General features: G+C 44.2%; 1 protein-coding gene across 14 annotated transcripts; it reads right to left on the reverse strand.

Annotated features, from left to right (window-relative positions):
* Positions 1–515: 515 nt before the first annotated feature.
* Plin2 (perilipin 2) lies at positions 516–26,885 on the reverse strand. Of its 14 annotated transcripts, none has more exon segments than NM_001400554.1 (9): positions 516–1,052; positions 13,663–13,953; positions 14,948–15,055; positions 16,554–16,735; positions 18,741–19,020; positions 22,068–22,150; positions 25,415–25,610; positions 25,690–25,744; positions 26,835–26,885. In NM_001400554.1, coding segments are annotated over 8 exon segments (1,248 nt in total). In that variant the 5' UTR covers positions 25,720–25,744; positions 26,835–26,885; the 3' UTR covers positions 516–974.

The raw sequence follows: 26,885 nt of genomic DNA on the forward strand, positions 1-26,885 counted from the left end.
TTAAACCTTTTTGTAAATTATATCCCCCAAGCCATGTGACTTAGAAGGCCATAGAGTCATACTTTTAACCATTTCATGCTAGATGTGGTGGTGCATGACTATAATCCCAGCACTCAGGAGGCAGAGGCAGGAGAACCTCTGAGTGTGAGGCTAGCCTGATCTAAGTAGTGAGTTCCAGGACACCCAGTGCTACATAGGGAAGCCCTGTTTCAAAAATCAAAAAAGGAAAACAAAAGAATGTCCTAAGAAACAGAAAATAGGGCTGGAGAGATGGCTCAGCGATCCATCTCTGACTGCTCTTCCAGAGGTCCTGAGTTCAATTCTGAGCAACCACATGGTGGCTCACAACCATCTGTAATGGGATTCAATGCCATCTTCTGGTGTGTCTGAAGACAGCAACAGTGTACTCACATACATAAAATAAGTAAATATAGCTTTCAAAAAAACAAAAAAACAAAACAACAGAAAATAGCAAATGATGTTCAGTTTTTTAAAAAAAAGACTTTCTGGTCAAATTTTATGCTACCCAATTTTTGTATTTTTATTACACGTTTGTGTGTGTGTGTGTGTGTGTGTGTGTGTGTGTAGAGAGAGAACAGTTTGAGAAAGTCACTTCATCACATGGGTCCTAAAGAGTCAAACTCAGATCGTCAGGCTTGGCACCTTTACCCATTAAGCCATCTCACTGGCCTACAGCTAAATATTATTACAAAGGGATTTCAGCAGTTAAACATTAAAGAATTGTATAAAATGATACATGACGCAGAACAAGTTCTCTTACAAATGTTCACGTCATTTACAACTAAGATCAAGCAGCCAAAAAGGAGTAGATTAATAAAGCCACAGGAATAAAACAGATGCAAATATTTAAAAAAAAAGATACGTATTATGTGTTGAATAAAATAAAGTCTTTCCTTGTGTTGGTTGGGTAGTCTTTTGCCTTAAGAGGACAAAGCTGTGTGTGATCATTGGGTTCAGTCTTCTTCCAAAGGAATAATATCAGGAACTTCATCAGTGTCAGATGTCGAGTCAAAAGCAGAGAAATCAAGCATCTGTAAAAGAAGAACCTCAGATGTTAGAACAAGCAGTCTCTTCCTGGTGATGACTAAGGTCAAAAGAACAGGCAGTTAGCAAGTAAGTGAACTTTTGGATCCAAAGCAGCTCCTCGTGCCTCCACCCTTGGAGTGCTTTGAATACAGACAGGTGCTGCCATAGCAGCCTGAAACTCTCCTTTACTGGTTCATGGCCGCTGGAGCAGACTCTATAAAAGGTTTCCCTGCTGTGCCAGGCGCTCATCTGTCATCCCAGCACTCCAGATTCGGAAGCAGACAGACCTCTGCAAGTTCAGGCCAGCCAGCCTATGTAGTGAGACACTCTCAAAAAATATAAAACAAAATAGAGCAATTCGAGTTACTATCCTTTTTTTTAAATAACAATAGTTTACCTTTTGTAGGACTTGCCTAGGAACTGAAATAGCAGATTGTTTTCTAGTTTTGATATACAGCACTCAGGAGGCAGAGGCCAAGACAATGGTAAGCTTAAAGCCAGATTGGGCTACACAGAGAGAACTTTCCTCAAATGAAACTTTGAAACAGTCATCGAAAGGGGCCAGAGGTGTAGATCACTGGTAAGGCTTGTGCTGAGCAAGCTCACAGGCCCTGGGTTTCACCTCCAGCACACAGGAAGGTTAAAAAGGAGCTATAGTGTAGACTGGACTATTACAGAAATAATGATGATGATAATAATAATAATAGGAAAGCTAATGTCCTAATAGCCAAAACAACTAACAACAACAACAAAAACCTCTTAAAAAGGGGGGGAGGGAGGCAGAAATGAGGAAATGGACTAAGGAGTTAATGATTTAACCTGTAGCATAAATGGACAAGATATTTTACATGAACGAGAAAAGTCTCTGTAGTGAATGATGGTGATAGTTGGACTACATTGTGACCATATTTAATATTACTGAGTTACATATCAAAATCATGGCTTAAATGAGCCAGACATGTGGCTGACATCTGTAATCTCAGCATGTAGAAAGTGGGACTAGCCACATGTGGCCCATACATATACAGCCACCAAACTAGATAAGATGGATGAAGCAAAGAAGTGCAGGCTGACAGGAACCAGATGTAGATCTTTCCTGAGAGTCACAGCCAGAATACAGCAAATACATAGGCGAATGCCAGCAGCAAACCACTGAACTGAGAACGGGACCCCCATTGAAGGATTCAGAGAAAGGACTGGAAGAGCTTGAAGGAGCTCGAGACCCCACATGTACAACAATGCCACTCAACCAGAGCTTCCAGGGACTAAGCCACTACCTAAAGACTATACATGGACTGACCCTGGGCTCCAACTGCATAGGTAGCAATGAATAGCCTAGTAAGAGCACCAGTGGAAAGGGAAGCCCTTGGTCCTGCCAAGACTGAACCCCCAGTGAACGTGATTGTTGAGGGGGAGGGCGGTAATGGGGGGAGGATGGGGAGGGGAACACCCAAATAGAAGGGGAGGGGTAGGGGTTAAGGGGATGTTGGCCTGGAAACCTGGAAAGGTAATAACAATTGAAATGTAAATAAGAAATACCCAATTTCATAAAGATGGAGAAAAAAAATGGGGCTAGAAGATCAAGATCAGTCTCAGTTACAGGGCAAGTTTAAAACCAGACAAGATCTGAAAAACTAAAAAGCTAACCAGCTTGAGTTACACTGAATCACGACAGAGATACTTTTAACAGAATCCTGCCTCAGAATGATCAAAATAAAAATGTTTGTGTGGCATGTGGGCATGGGTAGACAAGGGCCCACGCTTAAGCCCAAAGGTTGATTTAATGTGTCTTCCTCAAACACTCTTCACTGTATTTTTGAGGCAGAGTCTCTCACTGAGCTGAGACATCATGACTCCCCTAGGTTGGCTGGCCATGAGTCCCAGGCCTATTCTGTAGTTCTACCCACCCTACCAACAGTGGGACCACACCGCAGCTCCAGGTTTAAATATGGGTGCCAGTGGTCCAAATCCAGCAGGCACTTTACTAACTCGGCCATCTCCCCATCCCCAGCATGGTAAACTTGGTGTTTGCTATATTTTATTCCCTAACAATAAGGGGGAAATGAGAGGCATGGGAACAAGGAAAGTCTTCATTTATTCACCAGGCCTTTTTCTCTCTGTGTCCTTCACCGGACTTCTCCCTAAGGACTCAGGAGCTGAGAGATCCGTTCTCACTAATGTACTCCTTAAGTTTCCTGTTGGCACAGTAAGAACCCCAGCTCCTGGGTTCACTTTGCAAAGACTTTATCAACCTGAGATCCACAGAGCCCAGCAGTGTTACGAAAATTGATTCGGAAAATAAGCCAGAAAAGCCAACTATCATGTTAGCCTGTTTTAGGTCAAAAGATATACTTTGTTAGCTTCTTCCCTGGGCCCTTGTTAATGAGTGTATTTAACATCTACCACACCATGTGCCTTCAATACCCATTCATTATAGTTCCCTCTTACTAGATCTGTATCATAACATAATGTTTGTGTACATGTATTTTTGTGACCCCCCCCATAGCCCAGAATATGCCTGAACTTGTGGCAGTTCCTCCTGCCTCGGCCTTAGAAATCTTTGGCATGAGCCATGGTGCCTGGCGCACTATATTTATTTCTACTAAATATAAAATAGACCATGAAGCTATAGCACAAAAGATATAAACAGAGGAATTTTCTAGTCACCAAACCAGAAAGCCAGTTGCTGTTTTCTCCTGCCAGAGAGTTAGAGTGCTAGAATGGAACTCTATGTCTGTATCTATATCTATAAATCTATATTTCCACCTATCTCTATAGTTCTATATCTCTATTATATATTTATATCTATATCTATCTGCACTTTGACATCAGTAAGGCATTGGACCAAGTCCCCACTGTGCTCCTTAGTTCTTTTCAACCTGACTCTTCATCTGAAGTATCCAACTTACCAGGTGAAGAATGAAGTCGGGGTGCACTCACTTGTGGAAGGGGACCAATAAACTCTAGTGACCTACACACCAACTCTCTGAAGATTCTCTGAAAGTGTTGGAGGTCCCACTTGCAGAGTTCCAGTCCCTAAAGCCAACAAGATAACCTCCTCCACCAACACACACACACACACACACACACACACACACACACACACCCTTGGAACCGTTTAGGAATGCCATATGAACAATTTGCCTTCCACATAATCAGATCAGTGTGCAAGTTCCTTTACACTATTAGGCTGTCTCCAACTCTCTGATAACCTGGTTGCTATGAAGGAAATGGGAGAGGGAAGGAGCGGCTAAAAGTAGCCATAGTCTATCATCTATGGTGAGTTTAAGTTCGAGGTTGGGGATCTTGCCTGCCACCTTTTCAGGGCTTTGGGAAATGCTTCACAAATCATTTCCCAGCATTAGAAAATAAATACTTGTCTTACTAACGTGAACAAGCAGTCATGTACTGCTAAAGCAGGACTGTCAGAAGTGTTTTTGCTGAAAAGGTGCCTATCAAGGAGGAGGGTGGAGCCAGTATGGCATGCACAGTGCGACACCAATGACGTAGCCATAGACATTCCCCAAGGACAGAAAGCCAGATATTCGTTCTCTCATGAAAACCAGAATATCCTGAGCCAGAGATACCGTGGGGTTTTCAGGCTGTTCACCATGAAATCCTCTAGGGGGCACCATTCACACGATACATGTCATGAATTCACATATTATGGCAAACTTCCACAAGATGGCACTAAACATTTTAAGGATATGGAGTCTTTTTTCTCCTTTTCATAAAGGATGAGCAGTGAGTGGCCCTGGGTCCTGGATAATACAAGAGGCAGCTGAGGAATGGAAACGCTATCTGTAGGGATTTAAACTGCTGATAAAGCTGCGCGCACAGTGCCGACTGTGAGCCTGAGGGTGTGCTCGCCTCCCAGAGGACCTGGGGCATCCAGTCCAGCTTCATTCGCTTTGCCTATACTGAACAATGAGGAACAGCTGAGTGGGCTGGCACACACCCAACTGCCCCCCTCACTCGCCCCAAGTGGGACGCTCTGTAGAGCGATGCAGTGGTCTGCTCTTGTCTTAACAAGTCTGAGGAAGTTAGCATCCTTAGGATAGGGTGCAGGTTACAGTGATTATTGTTATCTACTGTTAATCACCTAACCAATGTCCACTCCTCTGTGTCTTATCCATTTGAGTACTTTATTTTGCTCTATTCTTCCCTGTGCAAGGCACTGAAGCCATGATCTTGCAGATACCAGACAAACACATTACCACTAAAGCTGCCTCTCCAGCTGCAAAGCTCCCTTGTGGTTCCCCGTGCTACTCTGTATCAACAGGCCTTCTTAGTTTTCTGGGTTTTTTGTTTGTTTGTTTTTTGTTTTTGAGGAGACTTCTCACTATGTCAAATATATTGGCCTTCAACTCTCTTCGTAACCCAGGCCAGTTTTGACCTGTCTCAGAACTATGGGTAGCTGGCATTGAGAAACATGCACCACTAGGCCCTGTGCCCAGGAACCTCTAGAAATAAGATATTTTGTAAAGCCTATACTAAGGATCTTGGTTTGTTTGTTTTTTTTTATAAAAGAACTATAGATAACTGTCTGTTACCTATATACATAACATAAAATCACTCTATGTTCTGTTTCAGATTAAAATCATTTACTTTCTATTTCCTTGTTCCTCAAAATATGGTCATTGGATCACCTGTATTAGAAGCACATAAGAATGTTCTTTAAAAGTAAAGAACATTCCAGCACTTGAGAGGCAGAAGGCAGATGGATCTCTAAGAGTTTGAGACCAGCCTTGTCTACAAAAAGAGTTCCAGGATAGCCTGACCTACATAAAGAGACTCTGTCTCAAAACAAACAAACAATAACAAAAAACCTACAAAAAGCAAAAAAACAAACCACGACAACAATAACAAAAAGAAAACCGAGACCTACTTAAAAGTGTGGGACCAGGAATCTTCTTATCAAGCTCCCCAGTGGTAATTCCTGGCACAGAGGGGACAGGGGAGGACAATGACAGACAAGGTGGTCCTAGGCCCAGTGACAGAGGGGTACTGTTATCTATGCTAAAGCTCACTCGGACCATTGTTCACTAGGGAGTTATCTCAGCTGAGTTTTTCCCAGGTTCTAGTTTAAATAGAGTTTTGTGTTTTGTTTTTAGATAAGATCCCATGGTGCCCAGGCTGGCCTTGAGATCCCGATGCCCCTGCCTCCACCTTGCAAGTATCAGGACTACAAGCAGGCACCACAATGCCCATCTTCTATGGAGAGTTGAAAATGAAAAGAGAAGTATTTGATCCACACTTCTCACTGTCTGCTTTTTCTTTCTTTCTTCTTTCACATACTCCCACATGCCCTAGGCTGCACTTGAACCTGGTATGTACCCACGGATGGTCTTGAGTTTTTGATCCTCTTGCCTCTACCTCCTGAGGGCTAGTATTACAGGTCTGAGTCACCACGCCTGATTTTATGTAGTGATACAGATGGAACCCAGGGCTTGACTGCATGCTTGACAGGCACTCCACAAACTGAGCTCCACTCCCAGGTCTCAGTATCTTCTCTTACCTTTTTTTTTTTTTTTTAATTTATTTATTTTAAAAAGATGAGTACACTGTGGGGGACTTCAGACACCAGAAGAGGGCATCAGATCCCATTACAGATGGTTGTGAGCCACCATGTGGTTGCTGGGAATTGAACTCAGGACCTCTGAAAAAGTGGCCAGTGCTTTTAGCCTCTGAGCAATCTCCCTAGCCCCAATATCTACTCCTATAATGTTGTAATTCTATAATTGGCTAGAATTGAAAGTCTGTTAATAAGTATCGAGGAAGTACTGAGAAGTCAGGGCTTTCACATTTGAATGGAATGCGAGTGGAATGGGGTAGCCACTCTGGAAAAATCTGGCCTTTTTTCCAGTCGGTAAACATCTGCCACATGACTTGGCAACTTGACTCCTACGTATGCAGCAAACAAAAACCAAAAACATAATTTAAATGGTAGCCATTTCCTCACCGACATTTATCAGAAACCTCATCATTGATGCACACACACACACACACACACACACACACACACACACACACACGCCATGTGAGCTTGCCAGCCTTCTGTAAATGTCAGTTGACACAGTCCATTACCTTTCTCACTTTGACCTCTAGGAGCTGTCAGACCTCTTCCCCCTTACAGTTACAGGAAATGCCTAAGTCAGCATTTTCTTTCACTTTGCTCAGTTTGTTGCTCTGGAATTCCTATACTTTCCTAGGCTAAAGTGTCATCTTTAGCAAGTTAGTTTTGTAATAAAGACCATGTAAGAGGGGTTGGGGATTTAGCTCAGTGGTAGAGCGCTTGCCTAGCAAGCGCAAGGCCCTGAGTTCCGTTCCCAGCTCTGAAAAAAAAAAAGAAAAAAGGAAAAAAAAAAAAAAAGAAAGAAAGACCATGTAAGAATTAGTAGCCTTGTAGCCTTGACAGGCGGTGGTGGCACATGCCTTTGATCCCAGCATTTAGGAGGCAATCAGATCTCTGAGTTTAAGGTCAGTCTGGTCTACAAAGTGAGTTCCAGGATCGTCAGGGCTACACAGAGAGGGGAGGGGGAGGGAGGAGGAGAAAAATAATTAGTAGCCTCAACCACTAAGGGTGAGGAATAGATGGCATTCTATACTGGAACGTCATCAAATATTCACTGACAATCTTTTTCTAAGGGCATCAAAGTTTCTGTTCTTTATTTTGACACAAGGGCAGAGTTTACGCCTTATCCTATCAGGAACTCAAACATATATGTATGTATGTATATGTGTGTGTGTGTGTGTGTGTGTATGTGCATATATGTATGGTAGCTGCTTTTGTATTCACATTGTTTCTACCCAGTAAGTGTACAAAGCACTTTGTTTTTTTCACTATCAGTCCAGAATACAGGTATTCATGATAAGGGCCCAGTATCTTGTATCTAGCTCACTCCAGTAGAACTTTCATGAAATGAATAACAAGCTAAAAGTCTCAAAGGTTCATTCTCTATGAAGACTAGGTTCTTGAGTGAGAGTCAAAGCTTTTCCTCTTCTTATTCTCCTTCTAGTCTGAGGGTCTAGTTTAAGCAAGTGTGAGAGAGGACTCTCCGCTGGACACAATGGCACATCTCTTGGTCCCAACACTTAAAAGAATGAGGAAATTGGAGAGTAAGTTTGGTACATACTGAGTTCAAAATGAGACTGGGCTACTTAGCAAAACCTTATCAAGAATAAAGGAAAGAAAAGAAAAGAGGAAAAGAAGAAAAAAGAGACTTCACTTAACTGTCTACCCCACTCTGAAATATAAACGCCTTTCTTCTCCCTGACTTCCTGTCCCTTCAAGTGGTCACCCAGCTGATACTTTTCTGAATATGTATTGTGCCAAGCATCATTCTTACCTGTCAAATTCAGCAATGCACAGATGACCTGCCTCTCACCACCTCACCGCTAACCGAGGGTGTGATTTCGATTTGCCCTTTTCCTCTGGAACCCTACCCCTTCCTTAGAGCACACCCCCAAGTGGACAGTAAATTTAGTTAAAAGGCCTCCTCGACTTGCCAAAGTGGTTGGGAAGGCCAGTATAACCCTAGCACTCAGTAGAGTAGGGCAGGAGGATTGCCGTGAATTTGAGACTAGCTTACCCCGAAACCTCAGAAAGAGTTGACTCAGTAACTTGTATTACGACACAGTGAGAGGCTGGCATCAGAAGAAGCAAGAAGAGAAAGAAAGATCTTCAGCGTACAGACATTTTAAAATGTTGCAGAATATCCTGTATCACATAAAACCTCTTTGGAAAGTATATACCTATAGGCTGAAGGTTTCCCTGAGACACAGCGATAAATACTTAGGCTGACTGGGTCAAAGACCTCACAAGACCATCACAGGTACAGACCTCAGTATCAAGTTCTCCTGGAACTGCATCAGATTTGAGATCTAACTGGCCCGGTCCTATGGAAGCCAAGAAAGGCCCAGCTGGCCAGAGCTTTCTCTCCTCCCACACTGGCTTTCCCAGGCCCCAATTAGACTCTGCTTCTTAAAGATCTGTACTCCCCCTTCTTCCTCTGTAAGTAGTACTCTAAGGGGGTATGGAGGACAACCCAAAATTCAATTTCTTTTTGTACTTCACTAGGTCCTCAGCACCTGAAATGTCCTACCAAAGGACTTGTGTTTTCCCTAATCTCATTCAGGTATTAGGGACTAACCTGCTGGTCAGTTAGAGATAAGACATGTCATTGTCCCATAGATGATGTCCTCATACTTCTGGTGGTTAGAGTGGTTAACCTCAGACCATACAGAAGGACGTAGTAGTTTGTGTCTACTACAGTCTGAGCTTTTGGGGAGTCTAAGGCAAAAGGACCTCTTGAGCCCAAGAGTTTGAGCCTAGCCTGAGTAACATAAGAGACTCTGTCTTTTGAATTAAACTTTCTGGGGTGCTAGGGGTGGGAGACAGGGTTTCTGTGTGTAGCCCTGACTGTTCTGAAACTCACTATGCAGACCAACCAGACTGGCCTCAAATTCAGAGACCCACCTGCCTCTGCCTCTCCATGCTGGATCAAAAGCATACGCCTCACACCCAGCCAGAATAATTTTTTAAAAGACATCCTCATCCTTAATACTTCACATTCACCAATCAGGGTATCATTAATCTGTTTTTAAAAAATGAGAAAACTATGAAGACTAATGGACAGCACCCCATAATCTCTTGACTTTGTTTGCTGGCTGGCTGGCTGGCTGGCTGGCTGACCACACCAGAGCCCACATAGTTATTACTTACTAACCTACTATGTTAAGTAAGATATCATGTTAGGAAATCTGTTAAAACTAATTTTCTGTCAGTTTATACCACAATGAAGCTGCAAGATTTGAAGACACCAAATACTGAAAAGACAATGAGAAGCATTCTTGCAAAAAGTTCTCTCAACAAAGACACAGGCAGACAAAACCACGACTAGTGTAGACAGGTCATGACAAGCAACAGGGGCTTCTTCTAAAACTGACCTGCATTGTTGTCTGGCTTTATTGTTTTGTGTAGCCTTGGCTGTCCTAGAACTCACGTTGTAGACCAGGTTGGCCTTGAACTCACAGAGATCTGCCCACCTCTGCCTCCCAAGTGCAGGGACTAAGACAGAAGAAGTCACAACACCTACCTCTAGTCTGTATTCTGTTTGAAATTTCTGTAGAAATTTCAAGCCTGTCTCCTTTTCATAATCAATTGAATTGGCACTGAAACTCTTATAATGTAGAAACACAAGAGTAGACTTTCAGAATTAAGTAGCCAGCATTGTGACACATGCCTATAATCTCAGTCCTCGGGAGACTGAAGGCATCCAGAGCTGTGTAGCAAGACCAGTCTCAACAAGAAAAAGCATGTGTGTCCTTATTGCATACGAATGCTCCAAGCCAGGTGTAGTACCCAGAGTCCCTGCACTTTGAAGGCTAGCCAGAAGGATTGCTTGAGTCCAGGAGTTAGGCCAGCTTGGTGACACAGTAAGTCCCCATCACAAAAAACTGTGGGGCCAGTGAGATGACTCAAAGAGTAAAGGCACTTGCTGCCAAGTCTGATGACCTGAGTTTGAGGGGGGAAACCACATGTTTATGAGAAAATGGATTCTCACAATTGTCCTCTCCACACCCATAATGGCATCTATACGCCCACAAAAGCAAATCAATAAGCATAAAACCATTTTTACACCCTCAAATACAAATATTTCCACCAACTGAAATAAACTACACACATACTTTTGGGGCACAGAATAAAAAGATTATGACTGAATTGAACTAAGAAAAAAAATTTAAGAAGCAGAGACCCATGAATCATCTGCTTTTCCTAAAACCATATCTGTAACTGTCCCAGCCTCTGCAAGGACATGGGCAAAGTTACATGCTCTCCCTTGTTTTGTGTGTGTCTATGTGTGTATGGTTTTGGTGACGTGGGGTTCTTTGTTTCTATTTTTGTTTAGGTTTTTATATTTATGTTTGTTTGTTTGCTTTCTTGCTTGTTTGTAGACAGGGTTTCTCTGTGTGGCCCTGCCTGTTCTGGAACACACTCTGTTGACAAGACTAGCCTCGAACTCAGAGATCTGTCTGCCTCTGCCTCCCAAGTGCAGGATTAAAGAGGTGTCCCACCACCATCTGGCTACTCTTTCTTGTTTTCATAGAAAGGCATGAGCTAGGGCTGAGAGAACCTTCGAGCTTAGGTCTAGTGATGGGCAGTGCTGCTCACTTAGCATAATAGGCAGAGCGTGTGGCTCTAGAGTCTGCTTTCTTTTCAAAAACATTTTATTTTTAAAATATTCTTTTTACTTTATGCATAGGAGTATTTTGCTTGACTGTATGCATGTGTACCGTGTGCAGGCAGTGACCACAGTTGCTAAGGGAGGGCACCGGATTCCCCTGCACCAGGCTATGGTATATGTGAGCCTTCATGTAGGTGCTAGAAATGGAAGGCAGAGGGTCCTCTGCATGAGCAGCCAGTGTTCTTGTCCAGAGAGATCTCTGCAGCCCTTCAAATCTGCTGTCTTAAAAAAAAAATTTTTTTTGAGATAGAGTTCCATGTCGTCCAGGCTGTCTCTGGACTCACTATGTAGCCACCAATAATCTTGAACTTCTAATCCTCCTGCCGGCTCCTCCAAAATGCTAGGATCCCAGGAGTGTTTACACGCAGCTTGTGAGGTGTTAGGGATTGAACCCAGGATTTAACTACAGTCTTAGAGTTCGTTTGCATTTTTGGAAGTTTGATAAGACTGCAGCTCTGTGATAAGGAGACTTGTGTCCTGCTTAAAGGAACGAGAAGCCTGGAGACCAAGGGGCAGGAACCTTGGACTTTTTTCTGTTATCCTATGGGTGCCCACATCACCAATGACTGAAGTTGTCTTCTCTCTCAGAAATAGCACAGCCAGTTATCCAGGTAAAGTGGACACTGGGCAATCTCACTTTGACTTACTTTTTAACTGAGCTCTTGGTCAAAAAAAAAAAAAAATCTGCTGTCTTTCTGGAAAGTAATACAACCCCCCCCCAGTTGCTTCACTTCCTGTCCTTGGGTTCCTTTTCAGCAAAGCAGCCTGCTGTGAACAGACCTTTCTACTGGCTTAAAATCCTGGAGGTGGGTGGAGAGAAGGCCCAGCTGTTGAGAGCTCTGGCTCCCCTTGCATGGGACCAGGGTTTGACTCCCGGCACCCACGTGTCCGCTCATAATTATAGATCCAGTACCAGGGGACCCAGTGTCTTCTCCTGACCTTTATGGGTATCAGACATGTACATAACATATACCGTCTTTTGGCTTTTTTAGACAGTGCCCTGTTTTTCTGTCATTTTTACTTTTAAGTTTTATCTTTTTGTGAATGGGTATTCTGCCTACATGTGTGTCTTGCACCATGTGTGTTGGATTCCCTTGGGCCTGGAGTGACAGCTGTGGGCTGTCACATGTACGCTGGGAACTGAACCCACCTGGTGCTCTTAACCCTTGAGCCATCTCTTCAGCTGCCGTCCCCCCTTTTTATAAATCATTAAAAAAATTAAAAGACATTCCACATCTTTATTGTGTTTTGTTTTTGACACAGGGTCTCTCTTATGTAGCCCTGGCTGCCTTAGAACTCAATATGTAGACCAGAGATCCACTTGCCTCTGCCTTCTGAGTGCTTAAAGGATTAAAAGTGTGTGACACTATCCCTGGCCTGTGTGTGTGTCTGTGTTGTGGGTGCCCAATTGTGCATAAGGAACTCAGAGAACCACATTCAGAGTCAGCCTTTACGGGTCTTGAACCCCAGTCATCAGGCTTGGCAGCAAGCACCTTTACCTGTTGAGCCCTTTTCCTGACCCTTTACTCCTTCTATGGGGCCTTCACTGCTGCCCAGGCTGCTCTCTAATTCTTGGGCTCAAGTGATCTTCTCCCATCACCCTGAGTAGCAATAACAATGCGTTCGGCCTCATGCTAGCTTTGAATCTGTTTGAAATCGTCAATTGGACTTCATCTTCTAATGCTGAACTCCCCAAAAAGCCAACTGGAACTCATGTATGTGCTTAATAATGTCATGCAGATCAAGCAGGTCAATAAAAGCAACACACAAAGCAAACATAACAACATAAAAACGCTCTACCCTGTTATGAATTTTATTGGGTCCAAAGGTGATATTTCTTCACATGGAAAAAAACTAAATTCAAGCCACACAAGAACATGCCTTGAGGGAAACAGTGATGAAGCCTGCTCGGACCACACAGGAGCAGATGCCCATTCAGAGCAGAGGCCGCATGAACAAATCTTTATTCGGAACAGACAGACGTTTACAGCCAATAAGAACACAAAGGCCATGGACAAGACTGTAAGCGCACCTGAGCTTTAAGGTTCTGGTGAGGTCCTCACAAAACTAACACACTCCACATACCAGCCGGGTAAGAAGAACTCATGTGTCAGGGCCAGCGGGGGCACGACCATAAGTGAGCTGTGAATGACCATAATGAGGACCTTTGTTCAAACTAGCTGCTTTTCTAATCTAATCAGGTTAATTTCAATACAAAAAAATAAAAAATAAAAAATAAAAGGTGCCACCTGGTCAGCAACATCATACACTGGTGACAAGAGCAGGTTTACTGAGTTGTGAGCTCAGACTGCTGGACCTTCAGGCTGGCCTTGTCCACCTCGGTAGACTGAGGATAAAAGGGACCTACCAGCCAGTTGAGAGGCGTGTTGTTAACAAGGTAATCCATAACTTCATCTAAGGACTCCTTCATTTTCTGCAGCTGCCCCTTGCTAGAAGTGAGGACGCCATCAGACACTTCCTTGAAGGAGGTAACATTGCGGAACGCCGAGTAGATGTCACCTGCCATCACCCCCAAGTGTTTGGCCTGGTCTTGAATGTTCTGTGGTAACCCTTGGACGTTGAACAGGAGCGTCTGGCATGTAGTGTGGAGCTGCTGGGTCAGGTTGCGGGCCATAGACAGAGTATGTGACTCGATGTGCTAAAAATAAAACAAACTCAAGAATTAGCAGTGGATCTGATGGCCGCTATGAACGATTTAGCCCAGTGACAGTGTGCTGGCTATGTATCCATACAGACATCCTCCCCGTGCAGCTTCTCTGATGCCTGGGTATTTGCTTGGGTTTCCTCAGGGAGGAATGCTCTGGCATTGAGCTAACCCTCCAACCAATCCTTTGACGATTTAGTAACAATACTGTATGCAGCAGCACTAATCATATTTCACAGCTAGGAACATATGCTTGGAGTTTAATGTGCCCAATTAACAGCTGGAAAGTAGTTCAGGAGGAGATTTGAACTCGTGACTGCAAAGGTCACCATCATAAACTGAAGAACGGCAAGCAGGAGAGAGCAGACAATCAAGACATACACTTGCTGTTGTTGGTTTAACTTAGTCTCTTCTCCAATAGGAAGCTACGGTATGCTGATTTCAGCAGCACACTGCCCCTGGGGACACAGAGAACCATTCTGTATGGTTACACTGAGCCAGTTCTAGAATATCAGCTCCTCTTTCGCTGGTTTACTAACCGTCAGTCCTCAACTGCGTCCTGGTCTCTTCCAGAAGCCACCCGACTCACCCATTTGAAGGCAGGTACTGTGCACCACTGAGGTACATTCCCAGTCCTGTCACTTTTAAAAATAATATTTAAACTGCCTTTACCATGTGCACTTAGGCAGAGGTCAAAGGAGACCCTGAGGGAGTTGCTTCTCTCCTTCTACCTTGAGTCCCAGGTGCCTTTAACTGCATATCCATTTCACCAGCCCCTCTCTATTTTTTTATTTGGAGATAAGCCCAGGCTCAACTTGAACCTGCCATCCTCCTGCCTCAGCGTCCCAAGTAGCTGGTATTCTACATCTGCGCCACCAGTGTGAGCTGACATAAATATACTCTGAGAGGATTCATGGGGGGAACTGAAGCAAACAGTGTAGTAAGGACTTCTCCAGACGCTGTAGTGAATGGCTCTCCATCATCTTACCTCAGCACAATGGGACTCGTCCGTGTCGTCGTAGCCGACGATTCTCTTCCACTCCACCCATGAGACAGAGAGCTTGTCCTGAATTTTCTGGTTAGCACTGTGCACATTCTTCCTGGCGAATTCAATCTTTAATGAAACAAACCAAGCAAACACAACTAGTCCTTGTGTCTCATCTGCTTACAGCTCGTGGTGTGGGCAGGCAAAACAGATGCCACGGAGTTGAACAAGAGCTGCATTTACTGATCGGCTTCCTGGCCAGCCAAGCAGTAGCAGCTCTTTACCGCGTCTGTGCGATTATGACATCGCTGACGTCAAAATGTGTCTCCTGAGCGCAGGGTAAGATATACTAGACTTTATTTTTTTATTTTTTATTTTTTCGGAGCTGGGGACCGAACCCAGGGCCTTTCGCTTCCTAGGTAAGCGTTCTACCACTGAGCTAAATCCCCAGCCCCTGTACTAGACTTTATATTTGCATGAAGGGTAAAAGAGAATTTAAAAAAGAAAAAGGCATAGGGGAAAGTGAAGGAGGAAGGCGGCCAGGCATGGTGGTGGATGCCTGTTAGCCCAGGATTGGGGGAGGCAGGGGCAGGAGAACTGCTACAAGTTTGAAGCTAACTCTGTCTATGTTTCAAGTTCCGGGCCAGCCTGAACTGTACAGCAAGACCTTGTCTCAAAAACAAACAAAAGAAAAAAAAAAAAAAGAGGAAAAGAATTCAGCCTCCTTCCTTGTTACCAGCCACCTGTTCTTCCTAGAAGAAACTGCCATTCGGTACAGTACATGCCATTCTTCACCTTGGCATTCTTTAATGGCTGCACAATAACCTATTGTGGCATTCCCCACAAACCTGCCCCTACTTGCTGTGCACTGTTTCCATCTTTTGCAACTATAAAGAGAATAAATTATTTACACGGCAAATATCTAACAAATATCTGAGTTTTTATTTATTTAGATTTTTTGAGATTAAAGTCTTAAATCCTGACTGCCACTGAGCTTGCTATGTAGACCAGGCTGGCCTCGAACACACAGATATCCCAATCACGGATACTTCTCCCTCCCCAAGTGCTGAGATTAAAGTAAGTGTTTTCTTTCTTTCTTTCTCTTTCTTCCTTTTCTTCTTTTTTAAAGAAGACTTACTTATTTCTATGTTATTTGTATGAGTGTATGTCTGCATGCATGGATGTGCACAATATGCATGCCTGGTGCCCTCAGAAGCCAGAAGAGGGTGTTGGATCCCCGGAACTAGAGTTGCAGGTGGTCTGAGCTGCTGTGTGCTGTGGGGCAACCCATCTGAGCCCTTTGCAAGTGCAAAAAGTGCTCTTAACCACTCAGCCCTCTCTCCAGGCCCACAGAAGTTGTTCTTTTCAGTGTTGGGGTCCCGCAGACATTCACAACAGCAACCCCTTCTCTGGATCATTGAAAACTGCACCACACTGTGCTCATGCCACAGGACAGAGGTGGCTGAGGGCCCTGAAGTTCTGACTTTATTTCCTTCTCTGGAGTCATCTACACTCTCCACATTCCTACTGGGCTATTCACATACAGTACTGAAATTCTTCAGTGTCGTAATTATATCTACTCTTATCCTTAAAATGAACCGGCACTCACCAGATGGACAGTGGAGTGGAGCTGGGAAATGGTCTCCTGGCCCTTTTGTTTGGCGTCTTTGATCCTGCCGAGAGCCTGATGATAGGCCCGGGTGCAGATCTTGGTAGACAGGGACTCCAGCCGTTCATAGTATCTTTGCTTCTGAACCATATCAAATCCTTCCACCTTTTTTGCTTCCATCTCTGACAACAGAGGGAAAGAAAAGGAAAAAGATAAACAAAGCCGATCCTTTGTTTAGAATTCCACAGTTGGAATCCTAAGAAAGATGTCTTCATTTCCTAAGACTGTTCACGCCTTCACGCCCACTGTTAGGTGGATCACACTGAAGCATTTGTTACACACACACACACACACACACACACACACACACACACACACACACAGAGAGAGAGAGAGAGAGAGAGAGAGAGAGAGAGAGAGAGATGTTTACATGTGCTTCTTCCTACCTACACACACTTCTTAGCAACATGGACCCTGGCACATAAGATAAGAAGTAGAGGTAATTAAGTACCACTAAGGCTGGTCTCAAACTTGCTATACAATCAAAAATGGGTTTTAAGCATTTAAAACTTTTTTTTTAAGATTTACTTATTAGGTACATAGAGTTCTGAATTGTACATATGCCTGCACACTAGGAGAAGACACCAGATCTCATAGAAGGTTGTGAGCCACCATGTGGTTGCCCGGAATTGAACTCAGGACCTGTAGAAAAAGCAGCCAGTGTTCTTAACCTCTGGGCCATCTCTCCATTCCTCAGAACTACTTTTAAAGATTATTTATTTTTATTCTGTGTGCATGAGTGTTTTCCCTGCATGTACATCTGTGCATCATGTGCATGTGTGCTGGAACTATAGTTCCAGACAGTTGTAAGTACCCATGTGGGTCCTGGGAATCAAACCCAAGTTCTTCCACTGAGCCATCTCTCTAGTCCCTTGTTTTTAATTCTTGATTCTCCACCTGCACCTGCTCCTCTAGTGCTGGGATTACAGGCATGAGCCTCAATACCCTGCCTTTTTTTGGGGAGGGGGGATGTGTTCACTATGCAACCCTGGATGGTCTGGAACTTACTATGTACATACTGTAATACCAGCACTTAAGAGATAAAGGCAAGGTCAGAAGCTCAAAGCTAGCATCGTGTATCTAGTGAGTCTGAGGCCAACCTGGGCTATATAAGACCCTGGCTCAGTAAAAAAATAAAGGAGAAAGAGTATGGTACTCGGGAGGTAGTGACAGAAGAAGCAAAGTTATCCTCAGCTACAGAGTGAGTTCAAGACTACCCTGAGTTATGTAAGATCCTTAAAAGGGGAGGAGCTGGGCTGGAGAGATGGCTCAGCGGTTAAGATCCCCGACTGCTCTTCCAGAGGTCCTGAGTTCAATTCCCAGCAACCACATGGTGGCTCACAACCATCTGTAATGAGATCTGGTGCCCTCTTCTGGTGTGTCTGAAGACAGCTACAGTGTAGTTATATATAATAAATAAATAAATCTTATTAAAAAATTAAAAGGCCAGCAATATGGCTAAGTGGAGAGAGGCGCAGAGAGAGAGAGAGAGAGAATGGCCCTCAGGAGCTTTTGGTTGAATCCTTAGTCCCCAGATGCTAGAACTGTGTGGGAAGGATTAGGAGGTGTGGCCTTGATGGAGCAGGTCAGTCAAGGGGCAGGTTTTGACAGTTCAGTTTTGGGTGTCATTCCCAGTGTGCTCTCTCCACCTCTAGCTTCACATCATGAAGATGTGAGTTCTCAGCTGTTCCTGTTGACATGCTTTTGCTCCCTAAGTCCAACGAAATGTTTTCCTTTATAAGTTGCCCTGATGATGGTGTTTTGTCACAGAAATAGAACAGTGACTAAGACACATATGCAGGAATAGAACCAGCTCCTGCACCTTGTCCTTTGACCCCCACATGTACATCAAGGCATGCATGCACACCACACACAAGTAAAACATAATTTCACTGATTGATTAATTAATTAAAGGTTAATGGTAGCTTTTGGTCGGACGTGGTGGTACACACTTAACCCTGTACACAAGAGGAAGAAACAGATGGATCTCTGTGAGTTCAAGGCCAACCTGGTCTGTTTTACTAGTTACAGGCTGGCCAGAGATACATAGTGAGACCTTCCTCTAAATAAATGAACAAACTTTTTGAAAAGGGCTCAAACATAACTTCAGCATAAAAGCACCATTACCGAGCTCCTTCTGAGTGAGCGGCAAGTACTGGTCTACCAGCAGCTCCGACTTGCTAATTGCATTTTCCACTCCACTGCTCATGAGCTGCACCACCCCCAAAACCGTATCGATGCCGCCATTGACCACAGACTTGGTCCTTTCCACGCTGCCAGTAACTGCTCCTTTGGTCTTATCCACCACCCCTGAGACTGTGCTGGCTACAGAATCCTTGGCTCCAGCCATGGTAGTCGTCACTACATCCTTTGCCCCAGTTACGGCACCTCGGGCATTGGCAACAATCTGTAAGCAAAGAAACAGAGAAGCCAGCTTATGAGAAATATGGGCAAATACACACTCATGGTTCTACAAAGGCTACACAGCTAAATAGTCAAAGGTGCACTGAACACGATCTTTTAAAAAATATTCTCATTTATTTATTTTATGTATGTAAGTACACTGTCACTGTCTTCAGACACACCAGAAGAGGGCATCGGATCCCATTACAGATGATTGTGAGCCACCATGTGGTTGCTGGGAATTGAACTCAGGACCTCTGGAAGAACAGTCAGTGCTCTTAACCACTGAGCCATCTCTCCAGACCTGGACATGCTCTTTTATTCTCAGTCTTGGGCACACATAGCATTAAGACTTAATGAGGCTGAATGTCTCTGTCGGGTTGCTTTGTCCTACCAGACTATCCCTAAGTATAAATGAAATGAACAAACATGAAATAATCAATTTGTCCAGACAAGTTGTTTTGTTTTTGTTGTTCTTATTTGAGACAGGATCTCACTACAAGGTACTCTGGCTGACCTGGAACTCACAGAGATCCACCTGCCTCTGCCTCCCTAAAGCTGGGATTAAAGGTGTGTGACACCATAACTTTCCCATTCATAATAATTAATATTAGAAACCTAGGAGGCCAGCCTGGTGTACAGCCAAGACTATGTGGAAGAAACCCTGTCTCAAAAACAACAAAAATAAGAACAAAAAAGAATTTCTCTTAGGGCTAGCAAGATGGCCCAGGGGACAGAATGAAGTGCTACAGACCCTGAAGACCTTAGTTCTACCCCTGGAGTTCACATGATGGGAGGAAAGAACCAACTTCCACACAATGTCTTCTGAATACACACATACACCGTGGCACCAACACCCCATTCACCACCCCACCCCCAAAAGTTAATTTACATATAGTATTTTTTAAAACTTTATCTTGTTTTTTCCTTTGTTTTTGATTTTTGTTGTTATTTTATTTGGCTTTGTTTTTTTGAGACAGGGTCTCTCTGTGTAGCCTTGGTTGTATTGGATCTCACTCCATAGATCAGGCTGGCCACGAACCCACAGAGACCTGCTTCTGCCTCCCCATGCTGGGATTCGAAGTGTGTGTCACCACAGCCTATCACATAGAGTATTTTTCAAAACTACTGGGTGGGTGGTTCATGTCTATAATTCCATCAGTCAAAAGGCTAAGGCTGCAGCTCCAGTTCTGCTACACAAGGAGACAATGACTCAAAACTAAGTAAAACAAAAAGCCCTGAGTTGAATCATCAACAGCTCTCCTGATAAAGAATAATCTAGTAAACCATTACAATTTGCAAATAGGCAAAGGTAGAGGGAGAAAAAAAGGGTGATAGCCTGGGAATGTAGCTCAGTTAGTAGAATATTTAAACATGAAACACTGGGTTTGAGGCCTGGCACCATGGAAAGTGGGCATGGTAGCCTACAAACCCATGACCCTAGCATTTGGGAGGTAGAGGCAAGAGGATCAGAAGCTTAATGTCACCTTTATCTGCAAATGGAATTCAAGAGCAGCCTAAGCTAAGAAACCCTGTCTCTCAAAACAAACAAACAACAACAACAGACAGCAGAAACGTATTACCTCCTGGTGAGATTATATAACTTTACATAGCTCATGCAGAAGTCACATCAGTCCAGAAAGGAAACCGCAGACCAAGTTGAACTTGGCCCTCTAATACTGGCACATAGGTTTGTCTAAGTTAAAGAGAAGAATCTAGGGAAGGAGAGAAGACAGCAAGAGATACAGGGGAGGGTGGCACATAGCCACAAACACCTCAAAATCACTTCTTAATAAGATCTCAATTTGGGCTGGAGAGATGGCTCGGCGGTTATGAGCACTGATTGCTCCTCCACAGGTCCTGAGTTCAATTCCCAGCAACCACATGGTGGCTCACAACCATCTGTGATGGGATCCGATGCCCTCTTCTGGTGTGTCTGAAGACAGCTACAGTGTATTCATACATTAAATTAATTGACTAATTAATAATTCTTTAAATAAGATCTCAATTTATGAAGTTTTCAGTTTAATACCCCAAACTAATTTTTATCTAGTTTGAAACACAGTAAGTTGACTATATTTGTGGTCTTGCAGATTAAACTAAGCCCTCTACACACTAGGCAAGGAATGAGCTACAAGTTCATTGTATATAAGTTATGCTAGATATTATAAATAAGTCATCAGATTTTTTTCTTTGAAAAAGGGTCTTACTGTGTAGGCCAGTCTAGCCTAAACTCACAGAGAATAGCTTGTCTCTGTCTAGAACCCTGAGATTCAAGTCATGTACCACCATATTAACCAACCATTCATCAAAATTTAAATACCCCAAATGGAAAATAATTCCTCAAGCAACACAAATGAAAATTTTAGAGACACAGAAAGGTATCTAAAGGCTATACACTAAACTTACCTATTTAAATGGTGAAAGGCACAACCCAATGTCCCCCTAACTGAGATCCTTTTTTGCAATGCTGTATTCTTAACCAGAAGGAAAACTTTAGGGCATTATCTGAACTGCACAGTCACCAAGACGGATAAAGCCAATTGTTTTTGCCAGCAGTGGTTATCTGTCGCATACGCATGTGGTTCCTATCAGCAGTGCACAGAACTATGTCTCCCAGTTTGTATATATACACATCCAGCACCATATGGAATCAGTTACTTAAAAGCAGTTTCACAGCCGGAGCAGAGTTACAAGCTGGTAGAGACCGGCCTGCAATCTAACCAAAAGCAGTCCGCTCATCTCTGTTTCTTGGACTCACCCCAACGGCAGCTGAGGAAGACGGGGAGCAGTCATTACTCCTTCAAAATAAACCCAGCTCGGGGTTGGGGATTTAGCTCAGTGGTAGAGCGCTTGCCTAGGAATCGCAAGGCCCTGGGTTCGGTCCCCAGCTCCAAAAAAAAGAACCAAAAATAAATAAATAAATAAACCCAGCTCCAGCTGCAGTTTGAGGTGAAGGTATTTGTGTGTTTATGGCACTCAGAGACTGGGCTAACAAAACAAACATGAAAACATCCCAAGTAGCAAGCCTCAACACTGTCCCAAGCTCACCTCAGATGTTGGCTGGTTCAGAATAGGCAGCCTTGCCTCCATCCTGTCTAGCCCCTTGCAGGCATAGGTATTGGCGACTGCAACTGTAGGAGGCACAGACAGGAAAATGATCACTCATTGTAAGTACAGGATGAACACACGGATAACACCTCAGGGCTTTATTTAGCCTTATTATGAAAATAACAAGAATGCAGCTTTGTTTTTCTTCGAGCCACAATATTGACTTCTTGGTTTCTCTTGCTCTCACAGGAAGAAATTTGGTAGGTTCCTGGCAACTTTCTTCCAGTGACAGGTAAATGAGGGGTTGTGTAGGGAAAGCAGCTAAGGAAGAAGGCCCCAATGTTAGCGACAGTACAGGTGACGCAACCTTCTACTGAACCTTCACTCAGGAAATAAAGTAGCCCATGCTGAGTTAATCCCTATTTATCTCAGTACATAGAGATACATTCTGGGATCTCACCAGTGAACAGTACCACCCTAGATCTTCTTAATGAAGCCCAGATTTCAGTCCAAGCTTCCCCTTAAAGATAACAGGTCAAGAATCCACACCAAATTCATTAGGGAGTTAGCGCCGTTGGAATAACTGTGTCTTAAAAGATCCTTATAATCCTAGGCCCTAATTTACCCTTTGGAGAATGATGCAAATATTTGTTAAAAGCAGTTCATTCCTGCTTTTGGAGATTTGGAGAGTCTGGTAGTTCCTCTAAAATTAAAGAAAAACATTTGATGTGCATGGTTAGGTGTTTTGCTTGCAAGTCTGTGTACCAGGTGTACAATCCTGGTATCTGTGGGATACCAAAAAAGCCACTGGGTCCCCTGGAAATGTGAGTGCTGGAAATCTCACCCAGGTTGTTTGGAAGAGCAGCCAGTGCTCTTAACCCTCAGTTATCTCTCCAAGCCCAAGTTCCTCTGAAATTTAAACAGTTATTAAAGATCCAGCAGTTCCACTCTAAAATACATACTAAGGAGACTGGAACTGTTACCCTCAAAACCTGGGGTGAGCATATATATGTTCACAGAAGCATCATTCACCACCTTCCCAAGGTAGACACAACCTAAATGCTGATGAATGGATCATGTTGGGGCTGAGGAGACAGCTTGTTGATTAAAAGTGCTTCAAGCACAAAAGCTTGAAGACCAGAGTTCAGACCCCCAGAGTCTGTATGATGTGGATTACAAGTCATCTGCAATCATGGCCTCTGCATTAACAGGAGATCCGGAGCCAGCCTGGCTAGTTTGGGTAGCCATGTCAGTGAGCTCTGATTTGTGATTGAGAGACTCTGCCTCAAAAGTCACAGTGATTCAGGGAGGTTCCAGGCATCAGTCTCACACCTCCACATGTCTACACACACACAACACACATGCAAGCATACTCACGCACAGATATACACACACACACACACACACACACACACACACACACCCCAAGTGGGAGAAGCATTGTCTGGCTAGTTTTTAGGTCAACACAAGCTAGAGTCATCAGACAGGGGGAAACCTCAATTGAGAGAATGCCTCCAAAAGATAGCACAAACCAGTAGGTCATTGTCTTAATTAGTGATTGATTAGAGAGTGACCAGCCCAAAGTGGGTGGGGCCACCCCTGATGTGGTGGCCCTGGGTTGAATAAGCAAGCTGAGCAAGTCGTGAGAATCAAGCCAGTAAGCAGCACTCTCCCACAGCCTCTGAGTCAGCTTCTGCCTCCAGGTCCCACAGTTTGAGTTCCTGACTTGGCTTCCCTTAATGGACTATGATTCAGAATATGTAAGCCAAATGAACGTTTTCCTCCTCCGGTGGTTTTTGGATTTACAGTGTTTCATCATAGCAAAAGTAACCCTAAGACAAATATGTTCTACCCATACAATGTGATAGTCTTCTTCAATAAAAAGGGATTAAATACAGATACAACATGAACACTTGCCATGGCTACAAAGTACATACAATGCTGTATCACAGATAAGCCCTGAAAACCGCTATGCTAAGTGAAAGAAGCTTTTTTATGACTGACTGTACCAAAGGCCAGAAATAATCTTATATCAAAATAGGTTTAAGAGTAACTTGAGGGCTGGAGAGATGGCTCAGTGGTTAAGAGCACTGACTGCTTTTCCAGAGGTCCTGAGTTCAATTCCCAGCAACCACATGGTGGCTCACAACCATCTGTAATTGGATCCGATGCCCTCTTCTGGTGTGTCTGAAGATAGCTACAGTGTACTCATGTAACCAAAATAAATAAATCTTAAAAAAAAAAAGAGTAACTTGAGGGGATGGAAGGAAGCGGGTCCTGACTGCTAAAGAAAATGAGCTTGCTCTCACGGCTTGCAGTTCTGGGGATTGAATCCAGGGTCTCATACATGCCAGGAAAGCACCCTCCATTGAGGTACAGCCAGTTTTAACTTAAGTAGATTAACTGTACAGTGTGTGTTCTTATCTCAATAATGTTAATATTAAAAGTAAAAAGGTTTACACTGATGATGTAGTTCAGCAATGTAACCCTAGCCATTTGAGAGGCTAAGGCAGAGGGATACCCTTAAGTTTGAGGGCAAAGTTACATAGTGAGTTCCCAAGGCCAGCAGAAGCTACAATGTGCAACCTTGTCTTGTAAAGAAAAGTTTGGGCAGGCAAGATAATTCAGTGAGTTAGGGCACTGACTGCCAAGGCTGGTGACCTGAATTAGATGCCCCTGGTATTCTCTGAGTACTGTCATGACATGCATCTACACACACACACATACACACACACACACACACACACACACACACACACACACACACGTGCAGACACACAAAAATCAATAAAAATGTAATAAAGATTTGTTTTTCAATTTGCACATGCTGTATGAGAAAGTTAACTCAGTTCATTCACCCCTTTGGACGATGCCTTGGTGATTTCAGTTATTAACACAAAAGCATTTTGGAAATTTACTTTTTCTTTTCTTTTGGGTCTGTTGTCTTGAGACAGTTCTCGCTACATAGCTCTGACTAGTGTAGATTTTGCTAGGTTGACCAGGGTGAGCTTGAACACAAAGATTTGCCTGCCTTCACCATACAGCCCAGGCAGCCTGGAGTTCACCATGTAGCCACGGCTGGCCTTCCACTGACATTTCTCCGCCTCCCTCCACAGTGCTGGGGTGACTGGGCTGAGCACCATGCCAAGCTGGGAAGTTTCTATTTAGAGTAAGATAAGTGAGGATCAGTTATGGCTGCAAAGCAGTCCATCTGTGTGAATGAAGGTCAGCAGACAGTTTCCAGGAAGAGGAGTGCTTCAGGAAGGCCTGAGGGCTTCCTGGTGTTCCTTAGAACTCACCCTACCCACTCCCTTGGGCTCAAAAGTGACAGAGAAATCTAAACTCACTCTGTGGCTCCAGCTTCTGGATGATGGGCAGTGCGCCTGTCACAGCCACTGAGGTCACGGTCCTCACTCCCTTCTCTGCCATCTCACACACTGACCTCAAATACGGGTGCTGATCCTTTGTACTGACATAAGCGGAGGACACCAGGTCGTAGGTGGAGCTCACCAAGGGCAGGTTGGCCACCCTCGTCACCACGCTCTGCAAACACGGAGGAGTGGATAGTAACTACTCACACAAGAAAGAAAAGGGCCAAGAAACGAGTACTTAAAAACCATACCGGTTGTGGATCCACTGCTACTGATGCCATTTTTCCTCCTGGAGTAAAGAGATGCCTGGAGAGAAAAGAAAATTACTCCAGAACACCGAGGAAACAATTCCTGTCCCAACCAAGGCAGGCGTACAATTCCTGCACAGACAGTTTCAGTTTCCCTCCCTCTAATTCAGGGCCAACAGCCTGAATGGAGGTTCTGGAGCTGTTTACACACTTTCAATAGGAAAGACTAGTCGTAGGCGTTCTGAGACAGGATTTCTCTTTGTAACAGTCCTGGCTATTCTGGAACTCGGGTGGCACACCAGGCTGGCCTCGAACTCACGAGACCTGCCTGCCCTTGCCTCCCAAGTGCTAGAATTAAAGACGGCCCTTGATTTACTTAGTCCCTGCCTGTGTAAAGCCTAGGCTGACTCTCTTAACTCAACCTAACTCAACCTCCCTAGAGTCGGGATTAGGCCCAGGTCACCAGGCCTGGCTCTCAGCAGCAGGATTATCAAACTGATACTTTAGGGTGTTTGCCGTTCTTGTGAACAAGTTTGAAACTAGCAGTGGCTGCCTTAATGCTGACTGAGCTCAAGAAAGAGTCGCTCCAGGGGACCGTAAAATCTCCTATCCCCAGTGACCCACACCCACACGAAACTGCCTTCTTCCCAGCGACAGAACCTGTCTAGAACAGCTCAGCCTCCAATCAAAAGTCCCAGGTCCTTAAGAATTGCCTGGAAAGCGGAAGCTTCGAGCAGTATCCATACCGAGGAGCAACACATAAAATATCTCCTTACGTTTTCCAGGGGTGTGGTGATGCAGAGGCAGAGGAGGAGCAAGATTCCAGTCCAGCTTGGACTGTAGAGAACCTGAGGGCAGCCAGTGCTGCCTAGTGGGACACTAAGGAAAACCAGACAATTCTCACTATGCACCTTCTAAATTCTTCTGTAAGGTGTTTCCCTTTAAATAATGCCTCTACAGTACAAACGCAAGTTGCTCTACCACAGACAGGCGTGCAAACAGAAAGGAAACCTCTAGAACAAAAGCGAGAGCTTTCCCAACCAGCCCCGGGTTGTTCCCACCCCGCCACCAACTCGTTACTGCAGTTCCGAGCCCAGCGAAGGTAAAGCGGCAGCGGCCTGGGGGCCAGATCTGGTTGCAGAACCCACCGAACAGGAGAGCTGAGAGACGAGCAAATCGGCACGGTCCAGAATCACCGC

Source organism: Rattus norvegicus, chromosome 5, assembly GCF_021556685.1.
Source record: "Rattus norvegicus strain SHRSP/BbbUtx chromosome 5, alternate assembly SHRSP_T2T, whole genome shotgun sequence".
Lineage (NCBI taxonomy): Eukaryota > Metazoa > Chordata > Mammalia > Rodentia > Muridae > Rattus > Rattus norvegicus.

Coding starts and splice junctions, on each gene's coding strand:
- Plin2 (XM_087548065.1), bottom strand. CDS start 25,719: ATGGCATCAGTAGCAGTGGATCCACAACCG. Junction 25,611..25,689: donor TAGCAGTGGATCCACAACCG/GTATGGTTTTTA, acceptor CCGTGTTTGCAG/AGCGTGGTGACGAGGGTGGC. Junction 13,954..14,947: donor ACGAGTCCCATTGTGCTGAG/GTAAGATGATGG, acceptor TTTTATTTTTAG/CACATCGAGTCACATACTCT.